The sequence below is a fragment of the Thalassophryne amazonica genome, chromosome 23, assembly GCF_902500255.1.
Source record: "Thalassophryne amazonica chromosome 23, fThaAma1.1, whole genome shotgun sequence".
In the NCBI taxonomy this organism is placed as follows: Eukaryota; Metazoa; Chordata; class Actinopteri; order Batrachoidiformes; family Batrachoididae; genus Thalassophryne; species Thalassophryne amazonica.
Window position 1 is genome coordinate 21,198,215 of NC_047125.1, and position 26,705 is coordinate 21,224,919.

Consider the following 26,705-nt stretch of genomic DNA (forward strand, 5'->3'; position numbering starts at 1 on the left):
GATCTAATCTGACTGTGATATGGCTAAGTAAAGCTAGTAAGCTAGTTCGGTCACTGTCCGAATATTATGTGAACCACCTGAAACAAATGTATTTCCAATATTCAGTTTTGTCTCAAACAGAACTGCAAATTTTTGTCTATTTTTGGAACATTTAATACATAATGCATTTACTACTTTAGTAGCTTCCTTAAAATGATAAAATCTATTTATGTCACATGGGTAGCTAAGGCTTGCTAGATAGATGTATCACATCTGAGTCAGGCCTGGGAGCATGTGCTGATTTTGTGTTTCGCTACATCCACCAAACTGCACAGCTGCCCTGGTTCCTGACTGGCAACTACCCAGGGAGACCGCTGGTCCATCCACACCTCCCAAAAATAGCCATCTATCTGCTGCAGCCAGGTGATACGTTGGTGTTCCCTTGCACCACATGGCTGTAGTGTCATGGCCTCCATTCCTTTGTGCAAGCAGTACACCTCATCTGAGTCTCCCCAAAGTGAATGTTTGTTTGACACAAAATCATTTCAGTGGCACCCACAGATTCTCCAGAGAACCTTCAGTCAAGTTGGTGCTTTAGGGCATCCAAGTTCTATTTTAAAGCAGGGAAATGAACTTGTGCACAGATCTGATGTTGAGCAGATATATATCAAAGGAAACATTGATCTGTCTAATTATTTCTAATTATTGATCATATCATTGTGTCAAACTCACAGGAAGTTCCACCAGGACAAACCCCATGGAGGGACCATCATGCAGGAGGATGCAAGAATGCAATATGGGTGGCTTTTCATTGATTTATCATACTCTTTTCTTTTTTCTTTTTTTTGAGCTACTTAGCCAGTTTTGTTATTCTCATGTCAAATTATGCTTCAAGTCTTCATTCAGTGCTGACTGCAGGTATTTTTAAATAACCATTCATAATTATCAGTCAGTAACCTCCAGAAGTTTCCATGTCACAACAGCGTTTCGTTTCCTCTCTACCACGTCTATAAACACACCGTTGTAGCGTCTTTGTCTTTATTGGTGCCCCGGGCTAACATTAGCGCAGACAGGTAGGATAAGTGTGATTAAAGTTAATAATAGCATTACATCAGACAGAGTGTGTGATGGTGCGATACAGGCTGATTGTGCGTTTCTAGTGGGATCAATCTGATTAGCAACAGAATCCCAAAATTACCTCAGAAACCTCCCACTTTTCTTGTATCTCATGAGGGCTGGTTTACGAGTATAGGGCAGATTTTTGTTGTAATAGTGATATGTATATAACAGATCTTTTTTCTTTACATTCGGTTGTTTGTTGTTTTGCATAATGCAGCACCATCACGAAGCAAAGGTGCACGTGAGTGAAATTGTTAGCTCCGGTTAGTCACCGTCCACCTTACTCCAGAATATTTGTCGTTGTTGTTGTTTTTTTTTAAGCAATAAAAATGCACTGGGCAACAATTGGCAGTTGTAATATGCTTTGCTGACAGTCCGCTAAGCTTTATTGATCTTGGGATAGCCGTATTCCTGCAAGATTACATAATATTAGCATTGAAATCAACAGCGATAGTGCTTGCCACATTGCATTATGGGTAATGACAAACAAATGTATTAATGAGATTAGCGAATGTCATTTCTAGAAAAATCTATTCTTCGCAAAAATGTCATCTTTCGTTGTTTAATTTTTGTCCCTCGATGACTTGTCTCAGCAGGACACAGGTATCAGTATGGTCCAGTCTCTCTCTCTCTCTCTCTCTCTCTCTCTCTCTCTCTCTCTCTCTCTCCTCTCTCTCTCTCTCTCTCTCTCTCTCCTCTCTCTCTCTGTGTGTGTGTGCGCAACAGGCAATCGTATCAGGCTCAGCTCTGAGTCCCTCTCCCTGTATCCAGAGATGAAGACTTCCAGGCCAGAGGTGAAGATGAGGTCGGAACGCCAACTGAGGGGCCTCCATTTAGAGGACGGTCTAAGTCGGCTCCTCCTACTTTCTGGGCAGCCAGGAAATACGGCCAGCAACTCCGAAGGATGAGTGACGAGTTTGACAGCTTGCTGGATAAAGGGGTGAGAAAGGATGGGTGTGTGTGTGTGGGGGGGGGGGGGGGGGGGGGGTGGTTGCCTGGGAAAACTGCTAAATAATTGTGAATTATTAAACAGTGGTAATAGTCACGTAATGAACACTTTGGACCACTGACATGCCACATTTAAGAAGATGCAAGTTGTGGTTCACCATATATGCGGCCACACTAATCGTGGTTTATGTTAACGTTAGCATCGCCCACAGGGGTGCTGTATTCCAGCCCAAGTGGGAGATCAGAAGTTCCCAGATGAAACATCCCGCCTTTGATTTCAAAGCTTTCCAGTATCTCAATTTCAAACATCACTCACTCCTCTTCAATGGCTTACTCCAATTAAGGGTCACAGGGGGCTGGAGCCTATCCCAGCAGTCATAGAGCACGAGGCGGGGTACACCCTGGACAGAACGCCAGTCTGTCACAGGGCCACATATAGATAAACACATTCAAACCCGCACACACACCTACGGACAATTTAAAATGTCCAATCCACCTAACCTGCATGTCTTTGGATGTGGGAGGAAGTCGGCGAACCCGGAGAGAACATGCAAACTTCACACAGAAAGGCCACAGGTGGGAATCGAACCCATGACCTTCTCGCTGTGAGGCAACAGTGCTAACCACTAAGCAACCATGTTGCCGGATTACAAACATAAAGAAGAAAAAATCTGAACAAATGTTCTAACTTTAGTCATCAGTGTTTGTCCATAAAAGATTAATATTCTGAAATTATTTGTTAACCAATTTACTGACCACTTTATGTTTAAAAAATGTGACATACTCTGGAAAATACAGTTGTCAGCTATATTTAATGATGAAACAGGTTTATAAAAATTCATAAATATTTGCACAATATGACCCTATAATTCAAAGCATTGATTCCATAAAAGTCTAACCTGCCTCATTTTAAACTGGATTTTCATTAACTATTTTTTTTTTCCTTCCAGCAGATGAGGAAGGTGACAAGCGCTGGATCGACCAAACAGATGCACCATTCAAAAAGCTGGTGGAGCGCCTCTTCAGTTACCAGGAATCAGATAACGAGAGCAACTGTCACGATAACCACACTCACCGCAATGAGTAGGGTCAAAGGCGAGACGACGCTTTTATCAGGAACAGTGGGAACTGCTCTGTGCAGGGAGAAACAAAGTCCCTGCTACACGTGTGTATTTTTTTTTTTTTTTTTTACTTTTTGTATTTGTGATGGTTGTGATGCTGACAACCTGCTGTAAAATGATAAAAGTTAAAGTAAATACTGGCCTGAGGATTACAATCCCATAAGAAATGGATGACTTGTGCAAAAGAGATATTGCAAAGGTGATATTATGTAAAGGTGAGAATGTGCATGTGACGATCTGAAGAAGAACAGAGAGGCAGCTACTCACACAAGATGCTTACAAATCCATCCGCCGAATGCAATAACGCTGCAGATTGAAATATAAAAAAAAAAACAAAAAAAAAATGGTTATCGAGGGCATTCCTTCCCTTATCGCCGTGTGGAAATCAAAGTGGCAGAGGTGTCTGCAGATTCCACTTCTTGTCAATAAAGTGCTCGCGTTGGGCTTCTGTCCACGCTGCATCGACTCAAGCCAACCGCTTGGTGTATCACACTTCCCAAAATTAGAACAATCTTGTTTGACGACAATCTGACGCAGAATCAATATGTTTTGTAACGTGCTGAACTTCAGGGTTAGATTTTATCTGATGACACACACACGCAAGCACACAACTAAAAGCACAAATCTGAATCAGAGTCTTTATTTTAGAGGCCTTGGCGATGAAATCTAAACAGACATAGCGATTTTTATGTGTACAAAGTTTGTTCATATTTTAAGTGGCAGGGGAACAAGTGAAAGGCATTGTGTGTCAGCGGAATATCACAAGTTACACAGGGTACAATTTGTGGTTTTTGTGATAAATGCTAAAAGAAGCGTTTGAGGAACCACTGTAAAAGGGGACAACACCAAATCTAGTCATTCACTGGTATACTAATGAAGATAACCCATCAAAAGCAACATTTATTGTAATCTAAAAAGCTTTATTTTCTTTTATGTAATACACAAATCTTATTTGGTGTATTGAAAAAAAAAATACCATTTTTTAAATTTGGTCTTTTACTCCACAATAATGTGGAGGGGGGGGACTTTCACAAAACCATGAGTTTTGCCCAATTCATCATTGCGTAAATGTGATAACATGTTTGTTCACTTTTACCTGTACTGGGTTGTGAATAATGGCATAAATGGGAACTTTGTTCTCAGATTGTTGATGTAACACTGGATTTGTTGTTTATGGAAAACCACGTGGACTTTGGATGATATTCCAGCACAGTTAAAAAAAAAAAAAAAAAAACTGAAATCATTTACAATTTTTTAATATTTGGCACCAACTCTGTACAGACACTTGTTCACAAATATGGCCTTGTTTTAGTGTTACTATTGTCACAACAATAAAAGTTGACCAGGAATAACTGGATTACCGAATGCGGAGCATGCCGCTTTTTTTATACCCGGCGACATTACGTTGACATGGCGCGTTTCACTAATAATGAGCTTTACCAAAGAAAATGCTATCCGCGGTTCACAGCAACAGTTATCTGCGGTTAGTTGTTTCATAAGGCCATCATTAGAGAACCGCGCCATACGTAGCAAAGAATGGTGGCACGAGCCACATTCAGAAGTCCGGTAATTACCAGAATATTTTATATCTCTGTTCAGATTTAGTATTAAAAACCTGAGGTGATAACTTCTATTCTGCTTAGTAAATATGATGGGGCTATTTGTGACTCTTTTATCTATGTGTGTTTCTTAGAAATGGTAATCGGTTTGTCCTACTTTACTGTCCTCTGGACTTGTTAGGGTGAATTGTTAAGTGCTCGGGTGTGCAGGCAAATGGACTGTTTGTATCTTCTATGAACTACGCATTTATCCCCTTTAAAAAAAAAAAAAATAGCTAAGTGAAAATTTAAGAACTTTGCAGACAATCTGAATTATACTGCCTTTTTATATTCAATAAAAATACTTTGGGTTTGACTTACCCTGACTACGAACTGAATATAACCCTTTAAAAAGACAGCATTGAGAATAAACATACTACCAAAATTAAGTTAAAGTTTTTCACTCAAATTCTTGCAACTGCACCATTTAGTGGAGATACGTTTCATTTGCGAACAAATTAAGGTTATTTTTACAATTTTAACCACAAATCTCTTATTCGACTTACACCTGTACTTTTGACCAAAGCAGTGCAGTTGAGTCCAAGGATTGATTTGATTGTTGTAATAAGTGTGTAATTACTGACTTGAAAGACATTCACAACACGTTGTAACCTGACTCCTCTGGTCACTTGACTACTGCCTTAAAAGTTACAGCATGTTTACAAAAGCCCAATAATATACGGAGGTGTGTTTTCCGTCACGGCTGTGGAAGGGAAAATATTTGTAAAATCCATTTAAAATCAGACGTCAGTGCAAAGCTTTAATGGTGTTGACTTTTATACCTTTGTCATAGTGAAGAACCTGCCTGAGCACCTGGAGTTTTACAACCACCCTTGGTATTACTTGAATATATATATATATATATATATAATGTGTGTATGTGTGTGTGTGAAGAAACTCTAATCTGAAGATTTCTTTGTTGATGGATTTTTTGTAAATGTATTTTCTAAACAGCTGTGAAACCTCTGGTATATGCTGTGCTAAATAAATAATTTTAAGAGTGTTTTAAAGGGAATGACTTGTATTTATTTATATATCTTTTTAAATGTCTGCCAGGAATGTGTTATTTATGGCAACTGATAGATATACAATCTGAACTGAACTAAATCACATAAACCACCTTACCTAGCATTAAGTGCCGTAAAGTGGAGTTTTTGTGGAAAATATTTCATATGGATGATTTATATGAGACAAAGCCCAACAGAGGTCTGGGATAACAGACTATTTTTTGTTTGTTTTATTAAATTAAAAACACTGTTGTAACTTCAAGAATGATGAACAAATCTCAAGTAATACTTCTTTAAAAGCTGTCTTCCCTTTTAATTTTTACCACTTAAGTGCCTTTGAATCCTCTCAAATTAGTTGTAATATGGCAATATATCATAGAAATAAAGGTACTTCTAACAACTACATTTCAACACAAAGTAAATGTCAATTTTGTGAAAAACCGAAAAGGAATACACCTTTAAGGACATATTAAGCATAATCGTAGCTTCTATTTTTAAAATAACTTAAGAATTGCAGTTATTTATCTCGGTAAATCATCGTAGTAATATACACGTACATACCATACATCACAGTGCACAAGTATTCAAAGCTTGTCATGCAGATTGTCGGCTTTAACTGTAATAAGTCTGTCAGTTTACAAATATGCACACACCGGCCATTTTTATTAGGTAAACCTTGCTCCTTCCAAACTAAATATTTTGTGGCATATTCCTCAAGGATTTTGATCCATATTCAAACTATTTCCCACTTTTTCATTCTAACAGCATGACAAAGGCAATGTGGAAGACAGCATGTCCCTCTCACCGTGCGTCAGATCAGGCAACCTCTGAGGGATCCCAGCAGTACCTGCGCCCACAGTCCAAAACTGACAATCTGCCCATGTCTCTATCACTCAGCATGAAGTCGAAAATCTTGGCATTGTCATTTATTCGATCTGGTTGCGATGACTTTGGAAGGACTGGGACGCCCTGCTGCACTGCCCACCGCAACAGAATCTTAAGGGGGAAAACAACAAAAAATAAAGCTGACTTCTAGTTTATTAAGTGGCTATTAAACGGGATTTCCTCTACTGATTGAGTGTGTTTACCTGTGCAGGTGTGCGTTTATATTCCCTTGCCATCTCCATGACCACAGGGTCAGCAATTAGAGCTCCTTTCCCTAAAGAGGAGTAGGCTTGGAAACACACTCCGTACTTCTCACACACACTCCTCAACTCTGCCTGGCACAGCTGAGGGTGGAACTCCACCTTGTCAGAGAGAAAAAAGACAAGTTTTGGACATTTGTATTATACTTTATTCCCCCATCAGTGCATATACTTCCTGCTGCTTACCTGCAGCAGTGCAGGAGGGACCTTACAGCTCTGCATCAGTTCACTCATGTGTGTCGGGGTGTAGTTGGACACTCCGATGGCCTTCAGCTTCCCCTGGGCGTGCAGTTCCTCCAGCGCAGCCCAACTCTGAGCTCGGTTCCCTGGGATCAAATATTAATCAGGATCACGTCATCGATCTCTCTCAAATAATCCATTATAGAGAGGAGGAATGCGATACGACAACACTGAATTGGTCTCAGGCCCAGGTCGAAGATATGCCTTTTTATACTCATTTCATTCCTGACTGGATTGCGTTTGTCATCCACAGGCAGCCCCTGAGTGCCAGGCCAGTGAATCAGGTAGAGGTCGATGTAACCCAAATCCAGCTGAGTCAAGCTGTGAAGGGCTCCTCCATGGCGCGCACACCTGATCCTTCGGGCCCAGCTTACTGCAGGGAGGGAAGGGGAGAAAAAAGCAGTGAAGAGGTGATAATAAAATCTCTATCCCGTTATAACGGTAAAAAAATGGCGTGAGAAAGTTTGTTATTTTCATTATAGACTATAATACGTAATGAAACTTACCTTGTTATGAATACGTCTTCCCTTGTCAAGCCGTATTTCGGCAGCAGCTCCCTCAGGGCTCGGCCCACGTCAGCTTCATTCTGGTAGACGGCTGCTGAATCAAAAGCCCAGTAACCAGCAGCCAGGGCGGCTTCCACAGCGCTGTACACCTCCTCAGCACCACATAACTTGTAGGTCCCCAAACCCAAGAGGGGCATCTGAACCCCCATATTTAAGAGAACGGAAGTGGTTTGGGACAAGGAAGACATCTGGTCTGAGAGACTCTAAAACTGTTCAAAATCTGTGTAGCAGGGTGAGAAAGGTAGTTAAGGGAAGAAAAAGTGAAATTATTTTCACTTAAAAAAAATTAAACAGTCAAACCTAATTAAGTTGTCTCAGTTCTTCAGCTTTCTAACATCAATGTTACATTATAGACAGTGCATACAAATATTGGTAAACTGATTCAAAATTAAAGGAAGCGAGTTGTGGCATTACAATAATATTTTTAAAATGATTACAACACTGTAATTTTACTGTTGCAGCGTTATACTTTTATAATATTGTTACAATGTTGCAGAATTTAAAAAGAAATGAATAAAGTTGTACTCCAGCCTTAGTTTTATGAGTCTAAATGCTACAGAAAATTACAGTGGTGTTTCACGAGTACAAATAACGCGAGCTGTTTCTGTTACATCTCAAGACCACCTTAGAATGGAAAATAAACACACACAAATAATAACGGAAAAATAAAGTAGTATTTACCTCGAACGTTTACGACGACCGCACTTTTACTTCCGCAACACTTGGGTCAGCTGACAGTCATGTGACACATTGAGCCTGTCGCCGACACCATAGTGACTCGTGGTCTGACGCCGCTGATTGGAAGATGATCTACGATGAATGAGGCCAAGGACGAGAAGGCGGGAATTGGGCGAATCAGCAGGCAGACGCGGTGAACAGTTGAGTGAGTGTAGCGGCGGAGGGTCTAAAAGAATTCATGCTGCCGTTTTCTCGGGATATTACGGTAATTTCAAGAGCGGGAGAGAGAGGAGAGAGGAGGCGTGGTCTGAAATAAAATAAATAAATACCTGGCAGATTTAGTGATATTAGCGAACTAAACCAATTTAGCACTTTCCTCACGGAGGTAAGAGAATGTGTATACCACTAGTATCTCAAAACCAGACAGGATGTCATTAATTTATACGCTTAATCTTGTTAATTTGTCATCCAAAGCACAGCCATGCCGCTGCATTCCTTCTCTTTCCCTTTGCCCGAAACCCGCTTATTCAGAGCAGGCCGACGCATCTACAAATTCAACATCAGGGGAGGCAAACAGTTACAGGCAAGGCTCGAGCGGGTGACTTAAAAGCAGATGTTACAAAATACGTCACACTCATGGTCAAACAGTAAACAATATTTAGGTATGAAAAATGTTGCCCGTCACTTTAAATGGAAAGGACCTGCTGCTTGCCACGCCCCTCTCGTGGGGGCAAGAGTAATAGGGGAAAAAAAAAACCCAAAACGTGTCAGCTATTTTCAGAAATCTTTTCATCTTAATGACTTCACAATTCTAAATTTCATGTTTCATCTTATCAAATCGAAATAAAATTCAAATTTACATTAAACTGTACACAAAAGATGTCCTGAACTGCTTTTATCATTCGTAAAACAAGTATTACTTTATTAAAGTTTGATATTTCTTTATTTGTCCCTGTGTATTTTAACCTGGGTTTAGTCTTGTGTTAAATTATGGATACGTTGAGTTTAAAAGCAGTAATTTTGAGTTGAACTGCTTTTAAAACTGTTCTAAAACAAAGGGTAAAGTTGTTTAAAGTAATTTTGAGGCTTTATATACACATTTTAATCCTGTTTAAAGCAGATATTAGCCATTTTCCAACTATTTAAACACACCAAACACCGATGTTGAAAGTGGTTTAAAGTGGATAAATTTTCAGATTATGTGATTTTAAACTGATCATCAAACACCTACCTATTATTTTTGGATTATAAACATGTAAACTTCTTTATATCCAAAGTTTGAGGTTCTCTACTGGAGCTGTTGCCCCCGCGACCTGATCCCAGATAAGCGGTTGAAGATGAGTAATGTGAGGATTTGTGGAAGTATTCCAACAGCAAACTCCAAAATATTCCAAGGGCAAACTCACAATGAAAGTAACATGAAAGAACTTACTTTATTTTTATTATTCATTGTTCTTCATTTTCACCAAAACTACACAACTTTCAGCCAAACTACACAGAATTATATATTTTTTATTTATACAGCATTTTCAAATCAAATTATTACTCAAATTATTATTACTACACACTTTTTTTGACTAGGTTTTATTCTTCCAATGCAGCACAACAATATTTCACATCCATAGCGATGCTGCAGGCAAGACTGGAATAATTTATGTTCATTATTTCATCCCGTCTTTTAAACTCTGCCATCTCTGATGGCTGTGAGTTGTTCTGAAGTGTCTTACATAAGTTTGTGTTCACACAAAGCATATCATGTGCATACAAACTGGATTTAGTGCCCACTGGATCTATCATTTTTTTTAAATAAATCTCTTGATAAAATTATATAATACAGTATAGTGCAAACCAGAAATTATTCACAGTGCTTCACTTTTTCCACATTTTGTTATGTTATACAGTCTTATTTCAAATGGAGTAAATACATTTTTCCCCTCAAAATTCTACTCACAACACCCCATAATGACAACATAAAAAGATTTTTTTTTTTTTTTGCAAATATATTAAAAATAAAAACTAAGAAATAATGTGTATGTAAGTATTCATAGGTATAAGTATTACGTTTGAGGAAAAATTGTATACAGTGCATCTGGAACGTATTCACAGTGCTTCACTTTTTCCACATTTTTGCCTTATTCCAAAATGGATGAAATTCCCTATAATGACAATGTGAAAGTTATTTTCAAGCTTTTTGCAAATTTATTAAAAATAAAAACCTGAGAAATCACATGTACATAGGTATTCACAGCCTTTCCCATGAATTGTGCATCATGTTTCCAGTGATCACCCTTGAGATGTTTCTACAGCTTAACTGGAGTCCACCGGGGCTAAATTCAGTTGAGTGGACATGATTTGGAAAGACACACACCTGTCTACATATGAGGTCCAGTCACAGTTGACAGTGCATGTCAGAGCACAAACCAAACATGAAGTCAAGGGATTTGTCTGCTGACCTCCAAGACAGGATTGTATCAAGGCACAAATCTGGGGAAGGGTACAGAAACATTTCTGCTGCTTTGAAGGTCCCAGCAATGCAGCAATGTACAGAGACATCCTGGATGAAAACCTGCTCCAGAGCACTCTTGACTCTCACTCAGACTGGGGCGACATTTCATCTTTCAGTGGGACAATGATCCTAAGCACACAGCAAAGACATCAAAAGAGTGGCTTCAGGACAACTCTGTGAATGTCCTTGAGAGGCCCAGCCAGAGCCCAGACCTGAATTTGATTGAACATCTCTGGAGAGATCTGAAAATGGCTTTGCACCAATAATCCCTATCCAACCTGATGGAGCTTGAGAGGTGCTGCAAAGAGCAATGGACAAATCTGCCCAAAGATAGCTGCACCAAGCTTGTGGCATCATGTTCAAGAAGACTTGCTGCCAAAGGTGCATCAACAAAGTACTGAGGAAAGGGTGTGAATACTTATGTACACGCGATTCCTTTTTTTTGGGGGGGGGGGGGTATAAATTTGCAAAAACTTTTTTCATTTTGTCATTATGGGGTGTTGTGAATAGAATTTTGGAATAAGGCTGTAACATAAATTGTGGAAAAAGTTAAGCACTGTGAATACTTTCCGTATGCAGAGCGTCATCAAATATACTGTTTAACTGAATTTTTTTTTTAAATTATGCCAAATTTAAAACAATACAATTGCATAAAAATGTATTTTCTAGTATAAATGATGCTACATTGTGTGTCATAATTTTTTATTTTTTATTTCCCCAGTGGAGGACACAGTGATTGAAAAAAAACAGTTTCAACCAGGAACTGGAGGTAAAAATGGAGATGGATCTGCTTGTGTTAGTTGTTCAGATCCATTTTGTTTGCTTTGCATTTGTTCCGTTGACCTTCTGACCCACATCTTGTGTTTATATATGCAGTAATTAATTAATTGCACTTATCCAACCTCTTATTGTCCATTTGGTCTTTCTTCCATCCATTTTTCCAGGATATTATCAGAACTGTTCTTGGTGATGTGGACCGTCTGCAGCCCTTCACCAGCGCTCACTTCATTGTCTACCCTTGTATCCTTCAACCTAATTCCAACAGTTATCTCCCATCAGTGTGGTCTACATGTCCATTGTCTGTTTTTTTTTGTGTGCTATTGAGTTACTCATACTTGAGATAAGATAAGACCCGCTGGGAGGGTATCTCTGAGGTGATGATCAGACATAAGGAGGAGGAGATGATGGCTTACCCGTTCATTCTCACTCTGTATCTGGAGAAAAAGACGCAGCGTGGTGAGAATGGTCACAGTATCTCCAGCTTCTGCAAAGAAACACAACCAATTACTACAATGATTTATACATTCATCAGCGTGGATCTGCTGGTCCTGAACACATGATTCTCTTCATGCTTCATGACTTCTCTTCTGTCTGACCTGGATTTATTTGTCCTTTTCCAGGAAAGAAACTAAAGGAAAAGAGGAAACCAGTGAGTTTTTCCAAGGCTTTTGAAAAGCCTCGGCATGTCCACCCCCTCCAGTTCTTTTAAAACACATAAAATTAAAAGTCATATCAGTAATCTAATTTAATCCAGTGCAAACAATCAAATCTGTTTTAATGTGTAGTTTGTATTGGAGAACAGAGTCATATTATGGTCATTTAATGAATTACATGATTAAAAACACGTAGTTTTCCCACTTTGTTACAACAAACAAAATAGATGGAAAAGCTGATTTTCACACTGTGAGAGGAGGAACGTTTCAAGTATTGTGAGGAACCGGAAGCAGATTTATGAGATGACAGCGGCAGTAGTGAACGTGTTCAGTAGTGAACGTGTTCCTGTGCATCTGTCTGTGTGTAAATAAACCAGCTGGAAGAGTTTTAATCTATTTTGGGCAAACTAAACCTTAAATCATTTTCTTTTTCCATCAATAACACAAAAACTATAGGTAGTTGGTCATATTAAACATGTTTGTCTCATCACACACACACACACTCACAAAATACAGTGATCTCACTAAGATTACTTGCTGGGTCATGAAAATAATAAAACTGTCTTGTTTTAATTTTAAATTATTTGTTGTGTCTGCAGAACAATCCCAAAAATATTCAGTTTACTGTGATAAACAAGAGCGCAAAGCATCAAACTTCATAAGAGTAAACCAATCAAATTTATGTATTTTGTGTTTGATATGTCATTTGAATGATCAAATTATGAGAAAAAAATGTTGGATTTCCATCAACCAAAGAAATTAATTTATTATTTCAGTACTATTTAGTGAGTATCATCAAATAAATTCAAACAACCGCCACCAAAGTGGCATTAAGATTATTCCCGTTCATTAATGTGCTATCGTTGTCTTGCATTATATTTTATTCACCGACTTCTGGTCTCCAACGAGAACAAAATCTGACACGTTTACGTATTTCAGGGTTTTATATTGTGTGGTTAATGATGCTGTGTGTTGTTGTGTGTGTGTGCAGGAGAAACCAGCACGGCTGCCCTTTTCATCTGAGGTTCCACCAAAGCGCATTAAAAGCAACTCGCCACTAGAGGAAGCCATACTAAAGGACTTACTGGACGACCTGGAGGCCGAGGCCGAGCATGCTGTGGTCGAGTCTGTGGTCTCCAACAATACAAATAACTCACAATCACATAATCTGACAGTTTTTAATTTAACACGTGCTTCATGTAGCCTTCTTTCATATCAAACCTGAGCAATGGCATCCAAGATCTGCAAGTGTGTTCACACCGAGTGTTATTTTTATTTCAAGATTGAGCAACAGAGTTCAAAATCAAAACAGCAGTAATAAATAAGTATATTCCAATCAAGATCAGATGGTCATAACTGCTCCATCGATCAATATGTCATCTGCAAGGTGGATGTGGCCAAAACATTGTGCATTGGAAACCAACACCAGGTGCCTCTGAACACCTGCATGATAACAAGGCGTTCTGATAAAGTGTTATTTCACATTTATACACACATGCAAACAACCAGTTATTCTCTTCTCTATATTTATACAAGTAAGTCTTACATGAACCTTAAGGCCACATTGGTCGCCCAACTCTGAGCCACTCACCTACTTAATTCAAGGGACTGAAGAACACATATTGCATTAACCATCTGAATCTGAATCTTACAACTGTTTCGTATCATCCCTCTATTTCCAGGTGCTATAAGTAACTGGACCAACTAAATATTATTATTGTTATTAATAAAAATCATTATTTTTACAGCCACTTTTATTGCCTCTGAAAATGATTCCCCATTCGTCAAAATAGTAAATGAAACAATTGCTTCAGACTGTAGTTTGTTGGTTTTAAATAGCAAATGAACCACTTCAGGCAGTCAATGCACCCCTTTTCAGAAACAGTAAGTGAGCAAGTTAGTTAGTTACAGAATGGTGTGAAATGCTCAAAAAAATAAAAAAGTAAAAACTGAAATGAAACAAATGTTTCAGACAATGATTCATTGTTTTAAAATGCTTAAATCAGCAAACGAACCAGTTCAGGCAAACAATGATCCCCTTTTCAGTAACACTAAGTAAACCAGTTAATTTGTAAAATGTCTCACTGGTGTGAAATGCTCAAAACAAACCAAACCAAACAAACAAAAAAATGAAGCAAATGTTTTCAACAATGATTCATTGTTTCAAAATGCTCAAAACAGAAAACGAGTCAGTTCAGGCAAACAATGATCCCCTTTTCAGAAACAGTCAGTGTGCAAGTTAATTAGTTATAGAATGGTGTGAAATGCTCCAAAAATAATAATAATAAAAAAACAAACAAACAAATGTTTCAGACAACGATTCATTGTTTTAATATGCTCAAAACAGCAAACGAACCAATTCAGAAAACATTGATCCCCTTTTCCGAAACACTAAGTGAACCGGTTAGTATATAAAATGTCTCACTGGTGTGAAATGCTCAAAACAAAACAAAGCAAACAAACAAAAAAAATGAGACAAATGTTTCAGACAACAATTCATTGTTTCAAAATGCTCAAAACAGCAAATGAACCAGTTCAGGCAAACAGTGATTCCCTTTTCAGAAACACTAAGTGAACCGGTTAGTTTATAAAATGTCTCAATGGTGCGAAATGCTCAAAACAAACAAACAAAAAAATGAAACAAATGTTTCAGACAATGATACATTGTTTCAAACTGTTCAAAACAGCAAATGAACCAACTGTGTCATTTTTCAGAAATAGTGAGTGAACCATTTACTTTAGAAAATTACTCGCTTGTGTCAAATGCTCCAACACAAAATGAAATAATTGTTTCAGACAATGATTCATTGTTTTAAAATGCTCAAACCCAAGACTTTTCAAATATGTGATCAAACCAAATGATTTATTTATTAGCATTTCTTCTTTAAAAGTGCAACACTCAACAAAATGTTACCCAGAAGCATCAGTGATAATTAACAGTTTGTTCTTTTCAGAGGGTTCATGTGTATAATGCGCCACTGACAGAACAGAGTATCGCTCGTTCACACCAACCCAACGTCACTTTGCAGCCGATCAGACTCCGCGTTTATCCTTGTTCATAAATATCACGGATATCCGTCCTGACAAGAACTCACAAGGAACACACACGCCCCAGTGATTCTTGCCGTTATGAAACAGACAAGAGGTGAACGGGCGCCACTTCAATCACTCTGACAAATCAGTGGTGCGAAAGCAATTATCAAAATACTCAAAGAAAAACTGCATGTCATAAACCTAGTTCACATCTGACTTACACAAACAAAAGCTGTTCCTTTTTTTAACTGGAGGAACGCACACTTCAGTTCACACACTGTGTAAACATCCTGCAACTTCTGATGAAAACCACTTTCACCGAGCAATTCCTACGGAACGCGTTAACACGTCCTTACAAACAAGTCCTCCGAGATGCCCCGGAGACACAGATGGTGCATTATTGTGTTAAACCAGCTGGAAAAGTTGGAACAGAAAAGAACGGGTGTCAAGGAACAGATAAATATTTAATATTTTTCTCCTTGAGTACTTTTTGAGGGACTTGCCGCAGCCATTATGTGGTAATCACCACCTAGTCAGTGTCTCATTTCTCCCCGCAGTTACTAGCTTTTTAGCTTAAGCTTTCACGGGTAGCAGCCAATGTTTCCCATTGACTCTGTAGTTTTCAGCAGATATGTTCTTTCTAACAAGCTCAACAGTCAGTATACAAACCAGCTTCATGCTAACTAACCACGTCCCTGGAAAACACGTCCTGGTTCAGGACGTGACAGGACACGTCCTCTTTTCCCAGGACGTGTCCTGTTTTCTTGTCCTGTCCTGGCCGTTCTGGGTTTTCTTTAAAGTGATGACAATGTCCTGGTTTGTATTGTTTTTCATTGGGCCATTAAATTGACCTGCATTCGGGGAGCTACCAATCACCGGAACTATAGTTGGAATGGACCCGAACACTGGTAATTGACAGAATGGGTTGTTTTCGCTCTTATATTACACCCAAATCAAGTATTGGTGAGATGATCAGGTCTCAACATTAAAGTAATCAAGTTATTTAGCCACTATATAAAGCTATAGGTCGGCATCAGAAGCCCCAAACCTTGACAGAACAGTGATGGAATGGCAGAACAGGAGCTTGTGTAGTGCCATCTAGTGTTAGTGAGGGTAAATTTTCCAATATGGCGATCTGCTATTCCGGCGATTAGTGCTAACTGGGACAGAAAATAGATAAGTTTGTGCTTTGAACATGAGGGGGGAGGGCATTATCTTGAAAATGGTGATCAATATCTTGAGAGTAGGGAACATAGTAAGGTTCTGTTCTGTCAGTCATTCCGTCAATTGTATTATCATTCCGGTTCTGCCAACCGTTTCAGTTCCGCCGATTAGTCGCCGCTGCCAACAGAGTATCATTTGAGTATCTCAGTGTCCTGGTTTTCGGTAACCCCAAGCTAGCTGTCTTGGTAACCCATTTTATTGTCTTGGCTAGGTTAGCTAGATTGCACTGTCAGTATCTGAATGTTATGCTAATCACTTTGTAAGGAATGCATTTGTATTAGTAGGAAGATACTAATCGAATTAATCTAATCCACCTTTTTTAGGTTCATTATACAACCCCTGGCAAAAGGATGTTCATTCAGTTGTTTAATTTGTAGAAAAAAAGCAGATCACAGACATGACACAAAACTAAAGTCATTTCAAATGGCAACTTTCTGGCTTTAAGAAACACTATAAGAAATCAAGAAAAAAAGATTGTGGCAGTCAGTAACGGTTATTTTTTTAGACCAAGCAGAGGAAAAAAATATGGAATCACTCAATTCTGAGGAAAAAATTATGGAATCACCCAGTAAATTTTCATCCCCAAAACTAACACCTGCATCATATCAGATCTGCTCGTTAGTCTGCATCTAAAAAGGAGTGAACACACCTTGGAGAGCTGTTGCACCAAGTGGACTGACATGAATCATGGCTCCAACACGAGAGATGTCAATTGAAACAAAGGAGAGGATTATCAAACTCTTAAAAGAGAGTAAATCATCACGCAATGTTGCAAAAGATGTTGGTTGTTCACAGTCAGCTGTGTCTAAACTCTGGACCAAATACAAACAACATGGGAAGGTTGTTAAAGGCAAACATACTGGTAGACCAAGGAAGACATCAAAGCGTCAAGACAGAAAACTTAAAGCAATATGTCTCAAAAATCAAAAAATGTACAACAAAACAAATGAGGAACGAATGGCAGGAAACTGGAGTCAACGTCTGTGACCGAACTGTAAGAAACCGCCTAAAGGAAATGGGATTTACATACAGAAAAGCTAAACGAAAGGCATCATTAACACCTAAACAGAAAAAAACAAGGTTACAATGGGCTAAGGAAAAGCAATTGTGGACTGTGGATGACTGGATGAAAGTCATATTCAGTGATGAATCTCGAATCTGCATTGGGCAAGGTGATGATGCTGGAACTTTGTTTGGTGCCGTTCCAATGAGATTTATAAAGATGACTGCCTGAAGAGAACATGTAAATTTCCACAGTCATTGATGATATGGGGCTGCATGTCAGGTAAAGGCACTGGGGAGATGGCTGTCATTACATCATCAATAAATGCACAAGTTTATGTTGATATTTTGGACAACTGAAAGGATGTTTGGGGATGATGAAATCATTTTTTTTTTTTGATGAATGCATCTTGCCATAGAGCAAAAACTGCAAAACATTCCTTGCAAAAAGACACATAGGGTCAATGTCAATGAGCAGATCTGATTTGATGCAGGTGTTAATTTGGGGGATGAAAATTTACAGGGTGATTCCATATTTTTTTCCTCAGAATTGAGTGATTCCATATTTTTTTCCTCTGCTTGGTCTAAAAAAGTAACCGTTACTGACTGCCACAATCTTTTTTCTTGATTTCTTATAGTGTTTCTTAAAGCCAGAAAGTTGCCATTTGAAATGACTTTAGTTTTGTGTCATGTCTGTGATCTGCTTTTTTTTCTACAAAATTAAACAACTGAATGAACATCCTCTGAGGCCGGTGATTCCATAATTTTTGCCAGGGGTTGTATAACATCAAAACACAATCTTGCTGGTCTTAAAAATGTAACCCATTTGTTCTGTTTTTGCAACATCTTATACTTGCGTGCACTCCTCTGGTCTCATCAGATTTTCTGCCATGGCTAGCTAGCTAGTTTGGTCACAACCTAAATATGTGAAACACTTGAACATAATTTGTATGATACAACCTTGTCTTTAAAACATTTTCGGTCTGTTTTCTGAACATATTTTACTTCGGTATGCCTCTGAGTTTGATCTAATCTGACTGTGATATGGCTAAGTAAAGCTAGTAAGCTAGTTCGGTCACTGTCCGAATATTATGTGAACCACCTGAAACAAATGTATTTCCAATATTCAGTTTTGTCTCAAACAGAACTGCAAATTTTTGTCTATTTTTGGAACATTTAATACATAATGCATTTACTACTTTAGTAGCTTCCTTAAAATGATAAAATCTATTTATGTCACATGGGTAGCTAAGGCTTGCTAGATAGATGTATCACATCTGAGTCAGGCCTGGGAGCATGTGCTGATTTGTGTTTCGCTACATCCACCAAACTGCACAGCTGCCCTGGTTCCTGACTGGCAACTACCCAGGGAGACCGCTGGTCCATCCACACCTCCCAAAAATAGCCATCTATCTGCTGCAGCCAGGTGATACGTTGGTGTTCCCTTGCACCACATGGCTGTAGTGTCATGGCCTCCATTCCTTTGTGCAAGCAGTACACCTCATCTGAGTCTCCCCAAAGTGAATGTTTGTTTGACACAAAATCATTTCAGTGGCACCCACAGATTCTCCAGAGAACCTTCAGTCAAGTTGGTGCTTTAGGGCATCCAAGTTCTATTTTAAAGCAGGGAAATGAACTTGTGCACAGATCTGATGTTGAGCAGATATATATCAAAGGAAACATTGATCTGTCTAATTATTTCTAATTATTGATCAATATCATTGTGTCAAACTCACAGGAAGTTCCACCAGGACAAACCCCATGGAGGGACCATCATGCAGGAGGATGCAGAATGCAATGAATGGGTGATGCTTTTCATTGATTTATCATACTCTTTTCTTTTTTTCTTTTTTTTTGAGCTACTTAGCCAGTTTGTTATTCTCATGTCAAATTATGCTTCAAGTCTTCATTCAGTGCTGACTGCAGGTATTTTTAAATAACTCATTCAATAATTATCAGTCAGTAACCTCCAGAAGTTTCCATGTCACAACAGCGTTTCGTTTCCTCTCTACCACGTCTATAAACACACCGTTGTAGCGTCTTTGTCTTTATTGGTGCCCCGGGCTAACATTAGCGCAGACAGGTAGGATAAGTGTGATTAAAGTTAATAATAGCATTACATCAGACAGAGTGTGTGATGGTGCGATACAGGCTGATTGTGCGTTTCTAGTGGGATCAATCTGATTAGCAACAGAATCCCAAAATTACCTCAGAAACCTCCCACTTTTCTTGTATCTCATGAGGGCTGGTTTACGAGTATAGGGCAGATTTTTGTTGTAATATGTGATATGTATATTATAACAGATCTTTTTTCTTTACATTCGGTGTTTTGTTGTTTTGCATAATGCAGCACATCACGAAGCAAAGGTGCACGTGAGTGAAATTGTTAGCTCCGGTTAGTCACCGTCCACCTTACTCCAGAATATTTGTTCGTTTGTTGTTGTTTTTTTAAGCAATAAAATGCACTGGGCAACAATTGGCAGTTGTAATATGCTTTGCTGACAGTCCGCTAAGCTTTATTGATCTTGGGATAGCCGTATTCCTGCAAGATTACATAATATTAGCATTGAAATCAACAGCGATAGTGCTTGCCACATTGCATTATGGGTAATGACAAAACAAATGTATTAATGAGATTAGCGAATGTCATTTCTAGAAAAATCTCTATTCTTCGCAAAAATGTCATCTTTCAGTTGTTTAATTTTGTCTGTTCCCTCCGACTGACTTGTCTCAGCAGGACACAGGTATCAGTATGGTCCAGCTAAATGGTAATCCACTTAAGATAACAGACAATGGGGAAGAAGAAGAAAATATAGCCTCCGCCCCAGGGTCGCGTGAGGATCCTGGAATGCTGACTCGACTGGTCAGGTTGGTATGATTGTTAAGGGGGTATTAATTTATACTACCAGACTTAAATAAGTGTGGACCTCAGATAAGGTCAGAGTAGTAGCTAAAGTTTTAACTTTCAGCACCCTGTTCCTCTATGGTGCATGTGCCACCAAGCCCCCCCCCAAAAAAACATGTTTGACCACAATAATGTGGACACACTAAGACTTGGTGCCACACTGGTGTGGATTTTGTGGAATGAAAATCAGTTTGACATCTAGAACTTAAAGTCTTTCCCTCACTGTTCGCAGAAACATCTTGCCCTTCTCCTGGTTCTTCAGAGACTCCTGAGAGCCATGTCACAGAGCAGGGACACTTTAATGGTTCCAGCAGTGGTCTGGTTTGGCAAACGTTCTCCTCTGAGCAGTGTTTGAGGTTTTTTGCAAAAATGGGATTTTGCAGTTTTAATAATTTTCATATTGATCAGCCAGTCCATCTTTTGGACCACTAATATTAAGATATTTGGAGAATTAATGAGTTTTATTTTAAAATTTCCTGTAAAGTTTCTAGCAGTTCCTTTACTAAGTTTTGTCTGACATAATAGCATTGCTCCAAAGTTTGATTGTTGTCGTTTGGGGATGATTTTTGGGTTTCTATATTATCAAAAATAAACAGGATTACAAATTACCAACCAATTCTCCTTTGTTATATTTGGTTTTTGTGAGCGTACAGTGAATGTTAACGACATATGTTGATGGAAACGACATGAACATAATCAGAACTTGTAAGTGTGACTAACACTTTTAATGCCATGAAACCTTAGATGTCGACATTTTCCAAGTCTTTGGAAAAACTTCGGCATGTCCAGTTGGGTTCACACAATTTTGCGAAAGCATGTCATGTTAAAATGGCACAGTAAGGATGTGACTGAAGAGTAGACTTTCAGCTTTAAGTCAAAGTGTTTACCAAAAATATCGCATTTACGTATTGACTGGCAGGCATTGAAGAATATTCCAATTCATCTCCTTGGGAAGCTCTTGGGCTGCTTTGACATAATACTTTGGGTCATTTTTGCATCTTCATCAGTTTGGCAGCGTTTGGCTCATCAGAGCAGACACTGTCATCCTACCAAAAGTGGAAAGTCAAAGTCCTGCCACATACTTGTTCCATCCTCCCACACTGCCTCCACCATGTCTGACAGATGAGGTGGTATCATTTGGATCATGTGTCTCTTCTTTACATCATTTACATCATTCTGACACAAAATATTGGTTTCATCTGACCAAAGACTCTTGTTCCAGACCTGGACGGGCTTTTTGAGATGTTTTCTGGTAAAGTCTCATCCAGCCTGAATGTTCCTAAGTGTTACCGCTGTTTGCACCTTGTCCTACACAGACAGATATGACCTTCACCCCAATGATTGACCTTTGACACATTTGTTTTGCTGGGCAATTCCGGAACCAGTCTGCATGTATGTGCCAAGTTTGGTGCAAACTTAGTGGAAAAGTTTACACGTGTAAACCATTAAAAGCCAATATGGCAAAAAGTCAGAATGCTGACTGCCCCCTTGTGGCAGGGATGACATTGGTTGGCCATGAAGCCTGTCTGGGGTATGCGTTTTCTGAGTGCCACTGTAGTTTGGTATTAAGGATGTCACTGGTTATTTATTCAATTTACAGATCCACAGGTTATTGAGTTTCTATGAGAAAAGGTCAAAGGGTCATGAGTGCATGTGTGTGCACGTGTTTATATATATGAGGGGGAAATGGGTCAAACAGACTAAAACATCATCTTTGGAAAATCTTGACTAATCCTCTCCTTATATTGTCATAGAGTCCAAAATAACACACGTGTAATTTATCTTACACACATGTGGACTTATGCAGTCTGACCACACACACACACACGCGCGCGCGCGCTGATCTTAAAATAACACAGCAGAAGTGGAAGCGGACACATTAATGATATTATAGTGATTCAAGACGCCACGGTTTCCAAGGCAGCAGAGAACGACGGGGCCGCTGAGCGATACAAACATCAGTCACCCAGCTGAGTCACACACACCGTGTGTGTGTGTGTGGAAGGTTACCACGATGAGGTCAAACGTAGCCATATTTGCAGGACTGACTTAAATATTTAACATGCAAATATGTGACAACATGAATCACATGCTACAGCAAAATAAATCGTTTGGCTTTAGTTTCACCTCTCGGGTCACAGAATAAAGGTTTTTTGTTTTTCAAAACAGGCCAAGAAGGATTGATCTCCAAACCAGGTCAACTTAATGACTGGGTGACTACGGCACCTCCACACATATAAGGGACATGTTTCTCTGCACATACCTCACTCTAAGTCCCGCCTCTGACTGCAGACAGCCAGTCACAGTTTACAATCATCTGCTCCTGACATGTTTGACACGGATTCATGCAAATTCATTCTTTGTTATTCAGCATGCTATAAGATTCTGTGGGACCTTGACTTTTGATCAGTTCTGTCTAAAATTAAGTAACTTTACACTCAGCAGCACCATTCGTAGCACATACTGGTTCCAAAGTGTTTAAAGGGTGTTACCTTAAGTTTGACTTTTCAAGGTCAAAGGTTGTTACCAATCGCAAAGTTAGACATGACTTCATATTAATGTTTAATAGTAACGGTAGTTGTGTGTCACCAGTTCCCCAAACTAGACATTATAAATTAGTTTGACCTCTCAAGGTCACCTGAGGTCAAAGTTCAAGTGACCAATAGAAGGGTAGTATGAGTTCATACTAGTTTTAATAACCACTAATCTATGTTTAACCAATTCCTTGAAACAGTCATTATGAGTTTGACCTTTGAAGGTCACCCAAGGTCAAAGGTCATGACACCAATCGCAAAGTTAGATATGACTTCATATTAATGTTTAATAGTAACGATAGTTGTGTTTCACCAATTACACAAACTAGACATTATAAATTAGTGTGACCTCTCAAGGTCACCTGAGGTCAAAGTTCAAGTGACCAATAGAAGGGTAGTATGAGTTCATACTAGTTTTAATAACCACTAATCTATGTTTAACCAATCCTTGAAACAGTCATTATGAGTTTGACCTTTGAAGGTCACCCAAGGTCAAAGGTCATGACACCAATAGCAAGGTCGTATTATTATGTCCATCTCCAGTGGTTCCACCTCCTGAGAAAATCATAATTAATGAAATTAGCAGAATATTTCTGAATAAGTAGAAATAATTCTATATCAATATTTTGGAGTATATATCTTAGAATAACACAGTAAAACAAGAACAGTCTGACCGGTTTGGTCCGACTGGATAAAACCTAAAAGTATCCAGTTTAATGCTCAGCGGCTCACAGAATCAGAAGAAACACATTAAATTTACAGTCAATCCACCAATAGATTTGAGTGTAGACGGGGTTTTCCGTGATGATGTCACATGTTACGTTTTCCGCTGAGATACTGCTTGGGAATATTTGGGGGTAAAGGGGCCATAAGGTGAGAATTATATCATCTTATGCTTGTCCGCATCGTAAGCAGCCCAAAGGACAAAGATTTATATGAGTAATTTATTGACAACTGCATCTTGTTCTTTCCAAATGCCCCAAAGTAGTTTTGCCATTGTGTTAACCTTCTGTCAAACAAAATGTCTATTCAACAGTTTCTTGTTTGTTCTCCAATTCCTCCAGTTCCGACTGTAGCCGCCCGCTTTCCAACAACAGGTTTGTGGATAGTGAACCGTGGCAAGTGGCTTTAAAGGGTTGTTTTGGCAAAGGTCGAGGTCTTGGTCAAGGCCAAAATTCAGATTTTGTCACTCTGAAGTCCACCAAATTTGGTGCACATATGTTGGTGGATTCTGAAATTGCCCAGATGAGATCAAACTGATGAAAAATCAGTCACTGGGGTGAAGGTAATTTGGGGTCAAAGGTAAAAAGTTAAGCTTCTGCCTATTTTATTCAAGCTTGGCAAACATATGGAGTTGGGTTCTGTCAACTGAACCCCCTTTGCTCAGGGCAAAGTTAAATTAGCAAAGGGTCAATTATTTGAGTCACAACACTGGACTAAATGGTCATTTTTTAAGTTAGTTGACTCCGATTTTGCACCAAACATGGCACACATAGGTAGGTGGGTTTCGGAGCAAGGCCAAATTTGCCAGAAGTCAATCATTGGGGCCAAGGTCTGATGGTGTATTCCTTCAAGGTCCTTTTACTTATTTCTACCAAACTTGGTGTGTCAATGAAAGCTGACTCCAAAACAGCCCTTAAATAATGAATTTTGGCAAAGGTCAAGGAATTTGATTTTCATTCCAATTTTGAAATGTGGTATCAACTTGGGTAGATTCCAGAATTGAATGCCACGGCAAATGGCAATCATGTGGATGAAGGTCAAGGTCACTTGGGGTAAACACACACACACATCTACATAGATATGAAAAATTCCACTGTCCTCATTGTCAAGCATGAATTATGATCAGATTTAGAAAAAAAATAATTAATTTACAGATGTTTGATGAGATTTCTGAGTTCCAAAACTACAGAAAGTTGTCAGACTTGAGGAGTAAAGGAATACATTGGTTCCAAGAATTTGCAAATTGGAAATATTCTCAAAATTAGACTTGGACCACACTGGAATTCTGGAATTCTGCTACTGCACAGAGACCCTCAGAGGTGAGCAAAGATGTGGTCTGGAAGAGGGAATATTGTTCAAATTTCCAAACATTTGATGTATTGAACAAAAAATAAACCCTGACTCTTAATCTCGACCTCATTTGATTTTAAGATAAATAATTTGCAAGATTGCTAGACAGCAGAGAGACCTCAAACTTGTTCCAACACCAGAGGTGCACCATCATTTTCAGAAATAGTGGTCAGTTATGGAAGTGCAAACTGTACACATTTTGCACTCAGATACAAAAACAAACCAAATTAAAGATGTTTTTTTTTACTGTTACATTAAAAAACATGTGATTAATATGTTTCACAAAAGGATACGACGACACAAATCAATGCTATGTGAACATGTATGGTACTCTCTGTATACCTCTAAGGACTGATTTTTCAGTCAGAGTTATGTCTGAGCCACAAATAACTCAGAAACACTATTGTATGTCCTGATTTCTATACAACAATTCTATGAAATAAACTATGCAATATATGTTTGGTCAAGTATTGGTGCATGTGCCTGAGCTGTGCACATGCACTGTTCCTATGACAAGGAACAGTCCTGGTTGGTAAGACTCAACAATACTCAACAAGACAACTCATCCATCCCCACCTCCACAAAGTATCCAGCTATCTGCCTCGGCCAGGTAACCAGCGGTGTCCCCTTGGAACCTTAGCCAGTGAACAAAATGACAAAAATGCTACTGATGCAAGTTGTGCATCTGATCTGAACCTCTCTAAGTAACTCCACAAATTCAAGGTCAGTAAAGCTTTCTTTACTGGCAAAGGCATCCAAGTTGCTGCACTTCACAACCCAACACCTACTTCATGGACGCACTGAACAATGGAGAAGCCACAACTTCTCTTGACTAATGCCAGAGTTCACTCATTATCTCACAGTACCTGTTTCAGCCACAGGTATGACGCCCAGCAACAACTGGACATTAAAAGTTCAATGATGACTTAAACAAAGAAATGGTTATTTTAAAACATTTACTCTTACCTTAGTGTCTTCAAAGTTGGCCAAACAAGTAGTTTGGGAACTCATCTGAGGTAAAGCATGGAGGCGGCCATCTTGAATTTGGTAACTCAATGTGCTGTGTTCATGGTAATACATTAAATCTCCACTAGAGGGGGAACATGCATTGGATTGTTTAAAAACATCTTGCTCATTGTCACTGCAGCTGATCCCGAGTGGATCCATGTATTAGTTTGGCTATTTTGTTACCAGAAAACTTTCCAAAGGCAACTCCAGAGGTACACGTTGACTACAGCACAGGTGAAAATTGGGGATCTTGTTGTTTGGAGGCATTACCTCCCCACAATACACTTAAATTGTATACAAAGCAACATAATTATTATTTTGAAGGCTCTAAGATCCTACAATGTCGCTGTACCATGATAGTATAATTTGTGGAATGTTTGTTTGTTTGTTCATCTTGCCCTTCCAGATCCTTTGGCTGATTTCAACTAACTTGATACGTGGATGATGGTCAACCCCACAACTGCCCTCAAAGAAGGGGTTGCTTTGGCAAAGGCCAATGCCATTTGGGTCAAAGGTCAAAATTTTGATTCCCCCCTCCCTTTTTTTTTTTTTTCAAATTTGATGTCCACCCAATCTGGCTCACATA

At 38.9% G+C, this 26,705-nt stretch overlaps 2 protein-coding genes across 2 annotated transcripts; one reads left to right on the forward strand and one right to left on the reverse strand.

The window, feature by feature from the left end:
- The first annotated feature begins 1,570 nt into the window (after positions 1-1,570).
- LOC117505396 (bcl2-associated agonist of cell death-like) lies at positions 1,571-4,983 on the forward strand. Its single transcript, XM_034165042.1, is given in 5 exon segments — positions 1,571-1,574; positions 1,825-1,857; positions 1,860-2,038; positions 2,997-3,060; positions 3,063-4,983. Coding segments are annotated over 5 exon segments (351 nt in total). The 3' UTR covers positions 3,134-4,983.
- Positions 4,984-5,723: 740 nt separating this feature from the next.
- On the reverse strand, positions 5,724-8,486 carry zgc:101765 (uncharacterized protein LOC450036 homolog). Its single transcript, XM_034164640.1, is given in 7 exon segments — positions 5,724-6,768; positions 6,861-7,019; positions 7,104-7,248; positions 7,392-7,505; positions 7,507-7,530; positions 7,664-7,943; positions 8,405-8,486. Coding segments are annotated over 6 exon segments (870 nt in total). The 5' UTR covers positions 7,912-7,943; positions 8,405-8,486; the 3' UTR covers positions 5,724-6,588.
- Between the last annotated feature and the right edge of the window lie 18,219 nt (positions 8,487-26,705).